The 14963-nt window shown below is 41.4% G+C and overlaps 2 protein-coding genes across 4 annotated transcripts; both read right to left on the bottom strand.

The window, feature by feature from the left end:
- Positions 1–726: 726 nt before the first annotated feature.
- Positions 727–11842, bottom strand: LOC109971481 (uncharacterized). 3 transcript variants are annotated; one of them, XM_020619752.1, is made up of 11 exons: positions 11521–11842; positions 10083–10370; positions 7858–8487; positions 7020–7208; positions 6002–6268; positions 5262–5347; positions 5023–5129; positions 4767–4910; positions 3162–3293; positions 2523–2792; positions 727–1120 (listed from the first exon to the last, which is right to left on the bottom strand). In XM_020619752.1, the coding sequence occupies exons 2-11, from the start codon at positions 10226–10228 to the stop codon at positions 911–913; spliced, it is 2181 nt and encodes a 726-aa protein (XP_020475408.1). In that variant the 5' UTR covers positions 10229–10370; positions 11521–11842; the 3' UTR covers positions 727–910. The 3 variants fall into 3 exon arrangements, with proteins under 3 accessions (XP_020475408.1, XP_020475409.1, XP_020475410.1); XM_020619753.1 differs by having other exon boundaries at positions 10083–10367; XM_020619754.1 differs by having other exon boundaries at positions 10083–10367; positions 11525–11842.
- Positions 11843–12576: 734 nt separating this feature from the next.
- On the bottom strand, positions 12577–14210 carry otulina (OTU deubiquitinase with linear linkage specificity a). The gene is made up of 3 exons (XM_020619801.1): positions 13948–14210; positions 13664–13785; positions 12577–13234 (listed from the first exon to the last, which is right to left on the bottom strand). The coding sequence occupies exons 1-3, from the start codon at positions 14059–14061 to the stop codon at positions 12814–12816; spliced, it is 657 nt and encodes a 218-aa protein (XP_020475457.1). The 5' UTR covers positions 14062–14210; the 3' UTR covers positions 12577–12813.
- Positions 14211–14963: the final 753 nt, after the last annotated feature.

The raw sequence follows: 14963 nt of genomic DNA, 5'->3' as shown, positions 1-14963 counted from the left end.
GTCCACAGAGTATTATCCCAAAAGTCTTGGGGATCATCAAGATGTTTTCTGGCAAAACTGAGACGAGCCTTTATGTTCTTTTTGCTCAGCAGTGGTTTTCGTCTTGGAACTCTGCCATGCAAACCATTTTTGCCCAGTCTCTTTCTTATGGTGGAGTCATGAACACTCACCTTAACTGAGGCAAGTGAGGCCTGCAGTTCTTTGGATGTTGTTGTGGGGTCTTTTGTGACCTCTTGGATGAGTTGTCGCTGCGCTCTTGGGGTAATTTTGGTCGGCTGCAGTCCCCAAGCTTTAGAAATGGCTTTATAACCTTTTCCGGACTGATAGAGCTCCATTATTCTCTTTCTCATTTGTTTTTGAATTTCTTTGGATCTCGGCATGATGTCTAGCTTTTGAGGATCTTTTGGTCTACTTCACTTTGTCAGGCAGGTCCTATTTAAGTGATTTCTTGATTGCGAACAGGTGTGGCAAGAGAAATTGAACTCAGGTGCGATAAACCAGTGTTTTGACAGGGGGGCAAACACTTGTTCACACAGGGCTCTATAGTTTTGGATTTTGTTTTCCCTTAATAATAAAAACCTTCATTTAAAAACTGCATGATGTGTTTACTTGTGTTATCTTTGACTAATATATAAATTTGTTTGACGATCTGAAACATTACAGTGTGACAAACATGCAAAAAGATAAGAAATCAGTAAGGGGGCAAACACTTTTTCACACCACTGTATGTGGGCGCACTCTGTCTTACTGCTGTGACTTCACTAGCAAGACCCTCTGTCAATCCCAGAATGCAGCATGTTGTTCACGATCTGACATCACTGTGAAACAGGTCAACTGGCGTATGTTCAGTCATTGTGACTGACCTGAGGAGTGTTTTATTGTATGGCAGGAGATATCGCAACAGTGACAATCAACTCGCCTTGAGCTCCTTGTGTAGCGCTGCAGCTTCGACAACTGGCACATTGTAGTGGCGATCGTCCTCCGTAACAAGACATATGGACGGCCACTCATTCTTGTGGTCGTCTGGATAGTAGGTGACAAACTCCTCTGTGTCAGCCTTGTACAGTCTGTAAACTTGAATGGTGCACTGCAAGGCGTAGCCCAGCAGGAACATCTCCACCTGCACAAAGGGCACGGTTACAGAAAACACTCAAACTGAATATTTCCTCAAACAACACGAAGTTTAATCAGCTGTTTACTAGGGATCCGCAAAGATCTTTGAATAACAGTCATTAAAATTTTTTTTAAAAACACTGGAAAAGGTCGAATATTTCATGCAACTATGGTTTTGTCTTTAAAAACAAAGAGCCACAGTTTTCCCTCGCTTTTACTGGCATGTGGGCATGATTGTCGAATAACTGTCGAATAGTTCCCAGCGAATATTGAATAGCATGTTGCTTACGCACATATTTACAGGTGGAGTTTTCCCTATTGAAAGTGTGCCTGTAGACATGAAACCACCTACACAGAAGCTACAGCCTGAAAGCAAAGACAAAAGCACAAATGTCACCATGTTTTACCGTTCCGGTGTCAGATTATAAAACACCCAGTTTCATGACACTGAACATTAACTGCTTTTGTTTGTTGCCAAACATGATGGCTTATTCAGCAAAAATTTACTGCTGAATACAAAGGGGCAAGAAGTTTCCAGCAGGTAAGTGTTGTTTACCATAAAAGGTTTGTGTGCAGTCACAAGGCAAATGATGTGGACATCATGAAATGGGATCTGCTCTTGCAGTTCTTTTCCATCAAGTTTTCAAAACCAGTTTGACATTCTCCACATTTTATCTGTGCAACATAACTGCATTTGTCATTCTTTGTCTACAACTAGCAACTGTTTAACACATTTCAGCAAATGATTAAGTGCAGTTATTTACAGCTGGAACAAGTCACCAATAGTATGAATCCTTTTGGTCAAAACAGATCAGTTTGTTCACAGTTAAACAGTTTTATATTCCAAAACATTTAACTACTTCACTGTTCACATCAGAACATGCAGCTGTCAAAATACAGTATGGCAAACCCTCCACTGTTATGAACTCCATATGTGTACATGCATTCTCTTCAGCAGACATGCACACCCCTTCACGTTTTGCACATTTTAGTGGGTTGTGTAAATTTTTTCCACCACTTAAAAATAAATTTACAATGCAGTAAAATGTGAAAAAGGTGAAGGGGTACCAATATTTTCCAAAGCAACTGTATGTACTGTACATTCTGCTAAAGTGATAAATTGGTTGCCAGGTGAAACGTGAACTCCACTGGCCGCCACATCCTGTGCTGGACAATGCCACTGGCTGTGGCATTCAGAGAAAACTGAACAGCAATACGATGAAGATAGGAGACTGACTTAAGTGTTTACTCTTTGCTTGGCTGAGGGTAGAAACTATGTTAAGGCAGCTCACAAACTACTGTATGTAGCCAGTAAAACATTCAGTACAGGTCTTCAGGTGCTTCTTCAAGCGGGTCTACAGTTGAGTGGCAAGTGAACAAAAAAGAAAGGGACCCTGGGTTTCTTTTACCTGTTCCAGCCCAGCACTCTGGCCCACGTGGCTGAGGTGGTTGGAGAGGAAGGAGCGTGGGCAGTCGGATGAGTCCCGAGCGAACAGCAGCAAGCAGAAGAGCGGCACATCTCTGCCTCTCCGCATGCAGCTGTGCAGCTCCACCGCTCTGCCCAGCATCAGCAGCTTCAGTGCCTCCAGCAACCCCAGCTCCTCTTCTCCGCCTTGAAACGCTCGCTCGCATAGCTGCTGCCGCTCCACAGCCGAAGAGCACTCCACCGCTGCCTGCCACTGGAAGGAAATGGATAACAAGCATTTAATCGCTGAATCATGTATCAACTGCAAATGCCAAAGTTTTGCTCTCCTAACTTCCATTTTTACTCTCTAAGCACCTTCATGACATTAAAACATTTTCACAGGCCTCTTTTCTCGCAAGATAAAACTAATATCTGTCTTCATCTGCATCAGTGTAATCTGATCCTGTCAGGTCTTGTCTCTGCTCGTCATGAGACCCTATTCTCTCACATCCGTTTGTTTGACAACATGCTGGTGCTATAATGGTGCAAATCTGCCATTTTGCGACATCTTAGCTGAACCACAAACAAAACTATTTCTTTAACATACTGTATGTATATTTCTGATCTGATTTTCTGCCAGTACCTTGTTTCGGAGGAGCTCCACGTAGTGTTTTAGCTGCTGGTTGGCGTCTTCTGTCCCATCTCCCTGCAGACACTCACCAGGAAACGTCCACAGACTGATCAGCCCTTCCTGGGCCTCAAGTTGCTTGAGCAGCTGCAATGACAAAGCTCTTAAAGGGTTAGATGGGTTCAGGTATGTTAACAGCAGCTGAAGAATTCAAGATAGCTGGCTGGTCTTTCTTCTGGAACACATAATTAGTAGTTTGCTTAACCCTGGCCCCAAATGAAGTTAGGCTCAGCAGGTCTGTCAAGCTGACATTTGAATAATTTACACAGTGATGTCCTCTGTGATCACCTTAAAGTGTGCCCGTAGGGGGCGCTGTCGTGGAGATGCTTCTTTGTACAAGTGTTTTGTTTTTTTAAAATTGATATACAGGTGAAAGAAACGCAAAGTACCTGATAACATTCTTTTTCACGTGGTTCTTTAACCCCTGATAGATTTTTTTTTTTTGGGTGGGGGCGTTATTTCGCCTTGACAGGTAAAATGACAGACACCCGATAATTACTGGATGCTGCAGAATGAAGGTCACATGTTCTGACAGGTTATCAGAAGCTGTTTTACTACTGGCCTTTCTTTGACACATTTTCAATTCAAAATAATAATAATAATAATAATTTGTACAAAGGAGCATCTGTACAACAGCTTGCAGAACATGGTCCAACTGGTCTGAGCCTAATGTTTTTTCTTTTCATATGCTAAAAACTATCTTGTTCTACAGTTCTTTCCTTTTCTTTCCCTGAGTCTTGTTATGGCAAAAATTGTCTTATCAGGATTTGGTGAATGCAAAATGAAAGTTGATACCAATTCTGGAGGTTGATGCGCATTTATTCCTGCAGGAAGGAGCAAACTCAACCATAACAGTCTGAAGAAGAAGCTGTCTGAGCAGAGAGCTGCATTTCCTTTTATACATAGACATGAGTGTTGCTTGTAGTTTCGGTCTGTTAAGGTCATATGTAGGTTTAAGGAAACGTCTGTCACACAGGAAAGAAGCTGTCTGGTTTAACATCCATACAAGGACGTGCTTTTCACTGAAGACACTTTGACACAGAAGTTTGTCTGGCTTCACAAGCACACAAATAACTATATATAAAAATTGCATAGTAACAATCAGTATGTTAATAAGGCAATATATTAATAAGGACAGTTTTCCATCACAGTCATAACTGGTAAAGATGCTTAGCTGGGATATGCAGCTTTAGCCATCATCTTTTAACACAGTATAATGTTAATATATTTAAGTTAGCCATCAGGTGGATCTTTAATCAAGATCCCTTCACCTAGAAACAAAGTTTTCAACTCATAGTTTTCAAGTAAAGTAGCTAGCTACCACCAAAAACATCTGCTTGTCATGAACTTGATGTAAATACCCATCTATCTCTAATTGAAATCAAGCACCCATTGTTTCAAAAACTGCTAAGAGTTTCATGCAGCAAATCTGTCACCATTATTACTGAAAACACTGTACGCGTCACCCAGGAACACAAGTCTTGACAGGCACGCTAACAGCATAATTACGATGTTTAGCCAGTGGTAAACTAATACAATCTCTTTAAACCGTGCATTTACCTTAGTAATGTCATTCTCCTGCAGCCATACAGGCAGCTGGGTGCTATGGGAGAGCACTTGGAACAGCACGGCTCTGAGTGCACAGTAGTTGTCCCCCCTCACTCTCCTCAAGCTTGCAAACCTCTGGGACATCTCTTTATAACCCTACAGCAGACAGGACACCACAGGAAGCCTCTTAGCCATTAATGTGAAAAAATACAACACAACAAATGGCTCTAATCTGAAACCCATGTTCCTGGGAGCTATAGCCACCGACCTTTCTAATGAGAGCACTTTTGGCAGTGTTTCCTTTCCACTCTCTCTCGCTGTAAGACAGAATATCCACTGCCGGGGCCAAACTGCATCTGTCCTCCATCTTTAGCTCTGAGTGAGAGAAAGAGGAGCATGAGAGGCTGTGATGGCAACAACAGAATAATTGTTGTCCAGGTTTTACATGACAAAACAAAAGCAGTGTTTGTGATCCCTGATGCCATGTAATGATGTAGAGGTACTGACTTGTACTTTCTAATACAGGTGGTGGTCCTGGTTTTGTGTTTTGTGACACCGACAGCTCCTCAGCCCCTCTGTACAGGTCTTCTTCACTAAAATAAAAAACATGTGACTGAATAAGCACAATAAGAAAAGGTTTACAGAGTTTCATATGTATTTTCGTCAACCATTTCCATGGACAAACCAACTGTGAATTGGTCCTACTAATGAATACTGTACTCTAAAATGGGGTGAAGTACTCAAGTAAAGTAGAAATACCTAAAAACTTGAATAACTGTCTTTGCTACTTTCCTCCACTAAAATTATGAATGTACAAGTATCTGAGTATCAATGACCTGAGGGCTGGGGACAGATGGGTAGGAGGAGATTCTATTGAAATGTTTTCTACTGCTCAAAGCAGCTTGGTAAATAATAAATAAATTAAAATGCAAGAAATTAACCTGAACTAGTTCAATTATTGGAGCTGGGAACTTAGTTCTAAATGAATGAATATGGACAAGCTCAGAACTGAACTTTGAACCAGGGCGAGTGACACAAGAGCACAGCATCTCTTAAATCTAAGATCTTTCAGAGCTGAGAATTAACAGTCTACACTGCCACCCAGTTTTAAATAGAACGACCTCAACATCCTGCCTCACAAGTACAGAGGAGTGATTACATTCTCTGACTCAGTCTTTCAGCACATGATGCATGATGGTGAAATCCAAATCACAACAATAAAGCAACCACAAATGATCTTTACAGACCTGTTTCCCAGGTCGTCTTCAGCAGAGAGTTCCGCCTCCATGACTTCAGCCTTGACATTAGTGCCCTCCTGAGTCTCAGCATCTTTCCCAGGCTTAGTCTCTGCCTCCTCCTTCTGCATCACATCTTCCTCCTTCACTATGGAAACATCCCCATCTTGGTCAAGCACTTTTCCAGTATCGTGTTTGATGTTCTCCAAGGAAGCGAGTGCCTTTACACTCACAGATGTACACCCAGAATCTAGCTTTGCATCCTGATCGGACTTTAAACTGCAAAGATAAAGCAAATTTTGTTAACTTTCCTGGTCTTTGTACAATTAAAGTTTACTATGTGTCTAAAGCTTAGACATTTTACATTGTGAAACACATTAAGTTGTGTAAACAATGCAGGAAAACAAAACAAGGATGGTTGTTTACGGTACACAATAGAGCTGTAATTCTTAGCCCGAACCCGACCCGACCATCGGGTCGGGCTTAATTTCTATCATTTTTACTCAGGCCGGGCTCGGGCTCACGCGTTAAATGAGTGGTCACGTGATGCGTTTCACTTAGCGCGAGAAAGATGCATTGCGAAGAACGAAGATGGATGAGGTGAAACAAAGGCTTGCCTCTGGCGTATATTTTTTGGTTACACCAGCAGCAGCTAAGTCTGAGGTGTGGCACCATTTTGATCATGTGCATAACGAGAACAATGACCCAGTGGGTTATGTAAAAAGCAAGAAATGCAACGTTCTCTTAAAATACGACAGCAAAACAACAGGGAATTCCTCGCTGAGAAGGCATGTTGAGCGATGCTCTATGCGTGCGCCGTGCGCACATTTGAATAATGTCGGGCTGTAAACGGGTTCGGGCTGTCAATCAAAAATGTACTTGTCGGGCTCGGGCCGGGCTCGGGCCCTTTCGGGCCTAACTTTTCAGGCCTAATTACAGCTCTAGTACACAATGATTGCACAGCCCCTAGTGGTCACAATGGGGCTATCAGAAACACAAGTGCACAGTTGTTTTGAAACCACCCACTGACCTTTCGCTGGCATCTGCTGCAGCTCTGGTCTCTTGCTGGCTGACAGAGTTGGCAGAGTCTCGTCCCTCAGCGCTGTGACCGAGCGCCGTGGGCTCTGATCCAGGACAGGACTCAGAGACATCACAAACGTTTGCATCTTCAGGATCAGCCTGCTTGCACACTGAAGAACTTTCAGCATTTGACACAGCACTAAACACAGGAAAAAAACAATTGACAAATCAATAAAAACAAAAAAATCTACAGATGAACCAATAATGAAAATACTCAGTTTCATTCAGCCATAGAGACCAATGATCTTGGTAGTGTGAATCATGTAGAACTGCTCATTCACTGGTCTTATTACAGCTTGCTGTGACCTCGGACCATAACACACAGTCCTGATCAGCAGACTCTTTCCATCCATTTGCCATCAGACTGTTCATGGTCAAACTTTTAATGATGCTCAGCATCTCTAAGACTCCATGTCAACATCAAAGATTAGCTTGACAGTCGATTTTATTTTTTTATCTCAATCTGCTGATGAAAACTCCAGAATATAAAGTACTGTAAATGGACCTCGAGTTGAGATTGTAGTCAACAGGTGTTTCCAAGGTCAAATGTGGACTGTCAAGCTTATGTGTTCAAATTTACCATTTAATAATTATAATTTAAACATCATTCAGAACACATATACCTGAATTTCCTTCTGGATCAATAAAGTATCTATTAAAATACAACAGTACCAGGGGAAAGACAGATAAAAGCTATAAATACTTTAGTACTGGCCAGCCCTAAACACACATATTTAAATTTAAGCAAACAACTGAAACTTCACAGGTCGTCCTCTCATGTGACTTACAAGCTCGGAATCTCCTCGCTGATCTCCTGGCTGACCACAGATATGGACGATATATGATCAGCTGCTGTGGCGAGCTGAGCGTTTGACATTTGGTTATTTTTTAAAGACTCCTCTGATGGTTCGGCTATAGCACTGCCAGTAGCAACTCTGGAGCCTGCTGCTGCTTCTTCTTCATTATCATGAGCAGTGCTCCGGGTATTGTGCTCCCTTGCTGTGGTTGCCTCAGTACATGAAAGGTGTTGAGGGTGGACTGCCTCGGCTGTCAGTGCGCCGCCATCTATGATTCTGTCCTGCACTGAGCCTGGAGTTTCTTCTTTTGGCACCACAGCAATTGCTGTCAAAACCTCCCATTCAGCTGCGTGGTCTTTCTGCTGGGGATCTAAAGTGCATTGCAGATGCTCAGCTTGTCCACTGTCATGTGAAAGTTTCTTCACACCTTCATCTTGTGGTCTGGTGGAGTTTCCAGACTCTTTGTGGGGAGAAGGCATAGCCGGTTGAATGCCCTCCTTCTGCAAGGGTCCATTCTCCTGAGTGTTATTGGGCTCTGTCTCTCCATGTAGAGGCCTGTGCTTATCCTGCACAGTCTCAGCCTTTTCCTCAGCCTTTTTATTTGTCTCATCAGATGTGTTCCTGAGTGGCATAAAAAGAAAAGGAACAATGTCACAACAAAAACACTGTACAAAACTAAAGTTAAAACCCGACTCGTCTGCATTCCTGATGTCTTGAGTAAAAGCCATTTTGTGAGCAGGAACCCTAAGTAAATATGTGATCATGGCTAAGACTGCGCAGCAGGATGTTTCAAGATTCTTTGTAGGTGGGGAGGAAGTAGGAAAACTCTCTTTACACTAACCACCAGTGTGTGTAATGACAAATCTTTCTCACCCTGAAACCTCTGGAAATCCCCTAGTCCCACTTGTGGTCTCAGCAGTCCGTATGTGATTTGGTATCAAAACACACCCTACACAAACCTTAGGGGAAATCTAGATTAATTTATTGTCATTTCATGTTTATCTACTGTCCACAAAGATTCTGTCTGAGTCAAAGCCAGTCAACTAACTGTGTGAATTCCCAGTATATCAAACTGACGTGTTCTGTTTATCGATATTCTCTGCTCTGAGTCAGTAGGGACAGCGCAGCCATAGTTCCAAATTAATAAACTGAACTAGTTGCATCTCGGTCACATCACGTCACCCTACATTTTATTTCTAAAATATTCAAATGATTATTAACAAATACATAATTGTCATGTGATGTGTACCTATAGCCTGTGTAAAAACTGCTGTTTGTAATAAAACTGAATTACAATTTGTTGGTATTCAGTTAAAGACTTGAGCCAGTTGGAGCTCAATTATTAGGTTTTTCAGCAGGGCTCTGGCGTACCACCAGGTGGAGCCTCGGGTACCGCCAGTGCTACTCATATCACAGTTTGAAAATCACTGGTCTAAATAATGCAGGGTGGGCCACGGAAAAGTAGCCCGACAAGATGAATGAACAAGTGGCTAATTTTTGTGGCCCACCCTGCACTTCTCCTTCCCACTGTCACAGTCATATGTGACCTATGGCTCTGTAAATGTATGTGCCACTGAGAATCAGGTTAAGAAGAACCTTACTGATCTTTACAGGGAAACAGCTTTGTAACAGTTACTCAAGACTGTGGAATCAGTCTGGAGTGAGTGGATGTCACATGCAGTTTCCAGGAGGAGGAATAATAACCAAGATGGTAGGTGAAAGCTCCCTGGGTATGTAGTATGGACATAGTCCCACAGATAACAGTTCAAAATCCTGACTACAGAGATGGCCCTTCACAGTAATGTGACCAGGGTGGCACCATTTACTGTTATTAAAAGTGACAAGCCCTTGATACACTGTATATCTCCTCTTCTCCATCAATCTCTCTTATCTGTATCAGTATTGGTATCTGCATCACCAGCCTAGGCTTTACTTGGTATTGGAGCAGAAAGAGAGCGCTATCACACATCACTAGTGTCAAGTCAGAGCCACACAGAAGGCTAAGGTCAGATAACTAGATTCTCTACCATGCTAAAACAGTCTGGTACACCCCTGAGGTTTGTGCAAGGGGCCACACTGTGACCACACCAGAATAATGTACAGACTGCTACGGTACCAAAGAAATAGATTAGAGGTCTCAAAACTCCATAAAACTGAACAAAAGAAATAGATTAGAGGTCTCAAAACTGTAACTGTCACTGTAACTGTTATCTCACCTTGTGTCTTCATCCTTTTCTGCACCACCAGTGCTCACTGGAACTATTTCACCTGAGGACACCATGGCCTTTGTTTCATCATTCAGTAAAACTATTCTTTCCTCCGCACTGCCACAGGGACTCTCAGCGGGACAGCAATTCCCCATCTGCTTGCTCCCTCTTGTCTGGGAAGTCAAACAGGCTGTAGGCTGAATGGAGACCTCTGGTCCAAAACAATCCTAAGCGACCTGATGAGTCGCAGAACCTTGAAGATTTCAGGACTCCATGGTGAAGAAGGTCAAGCTGCTGCTAAAGCCAGAAGGAAACCATGGTTAGCACTGAATAACTTTGGAACCTAAAGGAAAAATGTGCAAACATCAGTGATGAAACTGAAAATGCCTATCCTGGTTTTTCTGAGCCCAAAGTGACATCAAATATAATCTTCAAACAGTCAGTTTACAATATAGTTCAAAGGAAAACATCAAATCCTACATTTGAGAAGCTCAAACTAAAAAATGTTTTGGCATTTTACAAAAAAACAAGATGCTTTTTATATATTAATTAAGCTATAATGTTCTGCCTGTCACTGTCAGAGTTTAGGGAACACTGGGTTCCATAAGTAGGGAAGACTGGGGGCATGTGTGACCTGAGGCACTGTCTCAACCGGCACCCTGAGTTTCATGTGTGTGTACGGGGAAGCTGGCTATAACTAGTTGAGTGTAAATTCTGTGAAGGTCTTCTGTTCTGATGACACGTGGGTTTAAGCTCTGTCAGTTTTGAGCTGTTTCAGAAGTATGATTCTGACACACATCCCGCGTGTACACTTCATGCTCTGGCCAGATTAAGTATAATATATTTAAGAAGACAACTGACTGTTATAGCTTCTCTTCTCTTCTAAACCTGAGATTTTCTTCATCACCATATTTTGACGAATAATTATGCCCCCACGGTAAACAGTGTCACAAAGTTTGATATCTGATATGGCAACTTAAAACATTAACTATATAAAATATTGTAATGATGTCAGGTGAGGTACAAGACAGACTTGTACCATAGGGTTTGCACTAAAACTGCTAGTATCTGTATCTGAACATTTTATGACAATATATGACAGACAGCTATCAAAACCTTTGGCCCTGTGTAAATGTACTGCTCAAAAAAATAAAGGGAACACAAAAATAAGACATTCAACATAACAACCTTTATTTTTTTGAGCAGTGTACTATGTGCGAACAGGTTAGACGTATCAAAATACAACATGAATGTATGATTACAAAACTCTACAGTGTTAAAATTCCTTCAACGTTTTTATCAATGCTACTTTATAACGTTACATTCTGTATAATTCAAAATTAGCTTAACTTATAGCTACACCCCATTGTTAGTGTAAATATATGGAAAAAACCATACTAATAACAGAACATTTCACACAGCACATTCACCTGAAATAATGACATACCTACGTGGTGTTTCACTGGAAGCAACTCCTTTCACTTTTAGATACCTGGGAAATAGGCTTAAGTTAGCTCGCCAGCTAGCTGCTGCAAACTTAAGGTACAAACATGCGCTACTACAGAGTGGTCGCCGCTCACGAGACAGACTGTTGTCAGTAGTTATCGTTTATCATTTCGTTTACCATTATCGTTTAATCGGGAACATCGATAAATGACAGGATTTACTGCGGAACATCTGATGGTGCGCACCCCTAGCATAGCCAGAGCAGCAGGGTCACGGCTCGGTCCGAGCACAGAGCATGACGTCATACTCGTGTGCGACCGAGAGTTTTGGTGCGTTCAAGTGCTGCTGGGAGTCTGGATACACCTAGATAGACAGATAAAGGGGTAGTCTCAGTATTTTTGTGTTACGTGTGGTATTTTAGTGAATATACACGGACAGTGTTTATTAACTTTTATTGAGAACATTCCTCAAATCACATCCATACATACATCTAATTATAGCTACTTTAGATGTCATGACCTTGGCCTCCAGTACTAATGTGAATTATTTTTGATCAAGATAGGTCCTTTAACAAATAAAACAAACCTCTAGAACTGCATTCTTTCACCTGCATAATATTGCAAAAAAATCAGGGACATTCTATCTCAAGGTGTTGCTGAAAAAAGTAGTACATGCATTTGTTCTTTCACTGTCAGGGGAAGAGTTTACAAAATTAGAATGGGAGGCAGCTCCAAGTCAGGCTTCAGGAGCCAGACACCCTTTCTGCTTTTAAGATTAGCCTTGTAACTTTCCTCTTTGATAAAATAAAATCAAGGGTAGCTTTAGAATCACATATGCATTATAGTTTTAGCTGAGAACAGAAGTGCTTTAACTTTACTTTGGCCTGCTCATCTGGATGAACTTGGAGACCGGTGTCTTGTTAAAAACATAGCTCCTAAGTTAAATATTTTGGTGTTTTGGACCCTTGGTCACATATAACAGAGGTCGACAATATATACAGTATGTGTGTATAAGAGGTAATATAAAAGTTTATTTTTTCATTTAGGTAAGCAACAACAAAAATATGTGTGAGAAATATGTACAAAATATTTTTATTTGCCAAAATTATTCAACCAAGTATTTTAACAACAATTTCACATATTGTGAAACTACTCAAATATAAAATATTTCACATTACATATACAATAAAAGTGGTTCATTCCCATGTGGAAGAAATTTACAAGATAACTTGTTTGGTTTCTTAGTTCAAGAGTCTGACCAAATATCATCCTCGTGATGTTGTTCCCTGAATTTGTCACATGTTGTTCAGCTCCTGTATGTGACTCATCAGCTCCTGCGGCATCCCCAGCTCTGACACTACATCCATGCAGCACTGCAGGAGATGGTTTAGACTTTCTCCTGAGCCATTATAGTCAGCGGATTGTGAACAAAGCTTTTGTGGCTGCTGAATAACATCCTGCTCCATTATTTCTCCTCCCCTGCTGCAGTTTGTTTCTTCACATTCCTCTCCACAACAGCCTGAATCTGCCTGGTCCACCTCCAGGTCCTCCATGCTCTCTGAAACTGCACTCACACTGGGAGGAGGATTCTCCAAAGCCTTCTTAATGCCGCCCATGATTTTGTCTTCATGCTGTGAAACCCGCTGGAGGAGCTCAGTCACAGAGGACGGGACTGGGCTTTCCGGATGCTGGATCTGGCACCAGCACCATATAGCACTGTGATAAGAGACACAGAGAGAGAGAGGCAACAGTGTCAGATACAGTGGCACAGAGAAGTGATTCAGACAAGGAGAGACTGCAATAATTGCCAATATAAAAGGGGCTCATGATGTTTCTGTGCAAGAATGAAATCTTTAAAAAGAGTTCATAAACATGATTTATGACGATCACTAACACCTTGTATCTCTTTGGTCTTTCATAGTGTTCGAGTGTAAATGTTATGTATCCATTGATTTACTAATTTACTTTGTCTTATTATAGTGAACTAACTATTTTCAGAGCTGCATTTAGAGATCGTTAAATGTGAGGTCTGGGAAACTGCTTCTTTTTCTAAACATTTTAAATCAATCAATCAATCAATAAAAAAGCAGTAGTTAGTTGCAACTCCAATCAAATGATAAATTACATGTGTGATGAATGATGTACCTTACGATTCCTTTGAGACGACCCACAGCTACAGTCTGAGCTGCTCCTTCCCTGAAGCCCAGGTTGAAACCGACCTGGAGTGAGGCCTCCTCCCCGGCATCCAGTCCGTCCACGTAACCATCCTGTCCACAACACCATCAGTGAAGAAGAGAAAGGTTCACGTTTTCACAGGCTCCGTTTATATTCTTGGTTACAGAACACATGTTTGACATAGCAGACTGTGATATTTACACGCCATTTAGAGCAGGTTAATGCTAAAACGAGATGAGCTACATTAGCTTTACCCTGACTCGCTTCTTCATGTTGGATGTCCACTCTTTATTCTGAAGAGTGAGGTCGTCCGCATTCTCGTCGAAGACATCTTCTCCGCTGTATAAAACAGATTTAACCCAGGACATTGAAACTTATAATAAGACGACCGTCGATGACAGTAACATCATAACTTTGATTGGAAATAGCTGATAGAACTACTTCCGCCTTTTCTTCTTCTGCTGTTCACTGGCGGTTAGGAAACAGCTTCCAGGTGCACTACCGCCGTCTACTGGATTTGTGTTCAAGAGCACAACTACATCGCACATCGGGATCAAAGAGTACAGAAGCAGAGAGCAATTTTGTGCTTTTTGTAAAATTATTACACAATTTATTACATTTTACGGCGTATCACAACTTATTTAGTGACACTGCACACATCACTGGATAGAAGAGGCTCTTGGCAATATAAAATACTTGGAATTTATTGCATATCCAAACAATGTTCCATGATATGCTCCACGTATATGTGCTTTTATTTGATCATTCCTCTGTTTTAATGTGATCATCAATCAAAAAAATATACTAAATCCCGAAGATAATGTAAATAAATGTTTATTATTTTATTTTGTGATGTTAATATGTAGGCATTTAACCTGTAATCCTGCAGGGGGCGCTGCAGCCTCACTGTAAAACTGATGGTCTACAATAGCGCAGTGCACGGTTTGTATCTAATAATCATCCATAGGGCGCCACTGTGATGGCAGATCAGTATTTTATAAAAGTTTTTCTTTACTACTCATCATCATGATCACCATCCCCATTTAATTATCTCTCCAATTTCTTCATTGTTTGTATCCATGTCTTTTCCGAGTCAGTTTTCAGCATCCTGATGTGATTGCTGCTTGTTCTGATTTTAATTAAACAGTGGAATGAAAGGTAAACATACATACACACAAATAACAAAAACACTGTCTCAACTTCAGGCTCCATTTGGTTAATTTTAAAATTGTTGCATACAGCAAAACCTCTAAAGTCATGATGCCAAGGA

The sequence above is a fragment of the Monopterus albus genome, unplaced genomic scaffold (assembly GCF_001952655.1).
Source record: "Monopterus albus unplaced genomic scaffold, M_albus_1.0 scaffold226.1, whole genome shotgun sequence".
Taxonomy (NCBI): domain Eukaryota; kingdom Metazoa; phylum Chordata; class Actinopteri; order Synbranchiformes; family Synbranchidae; genus Monopterus; species Monopterus albus.
This window is presented reverse-complemented; position numbering and strand designations above follow the sequence as displayed.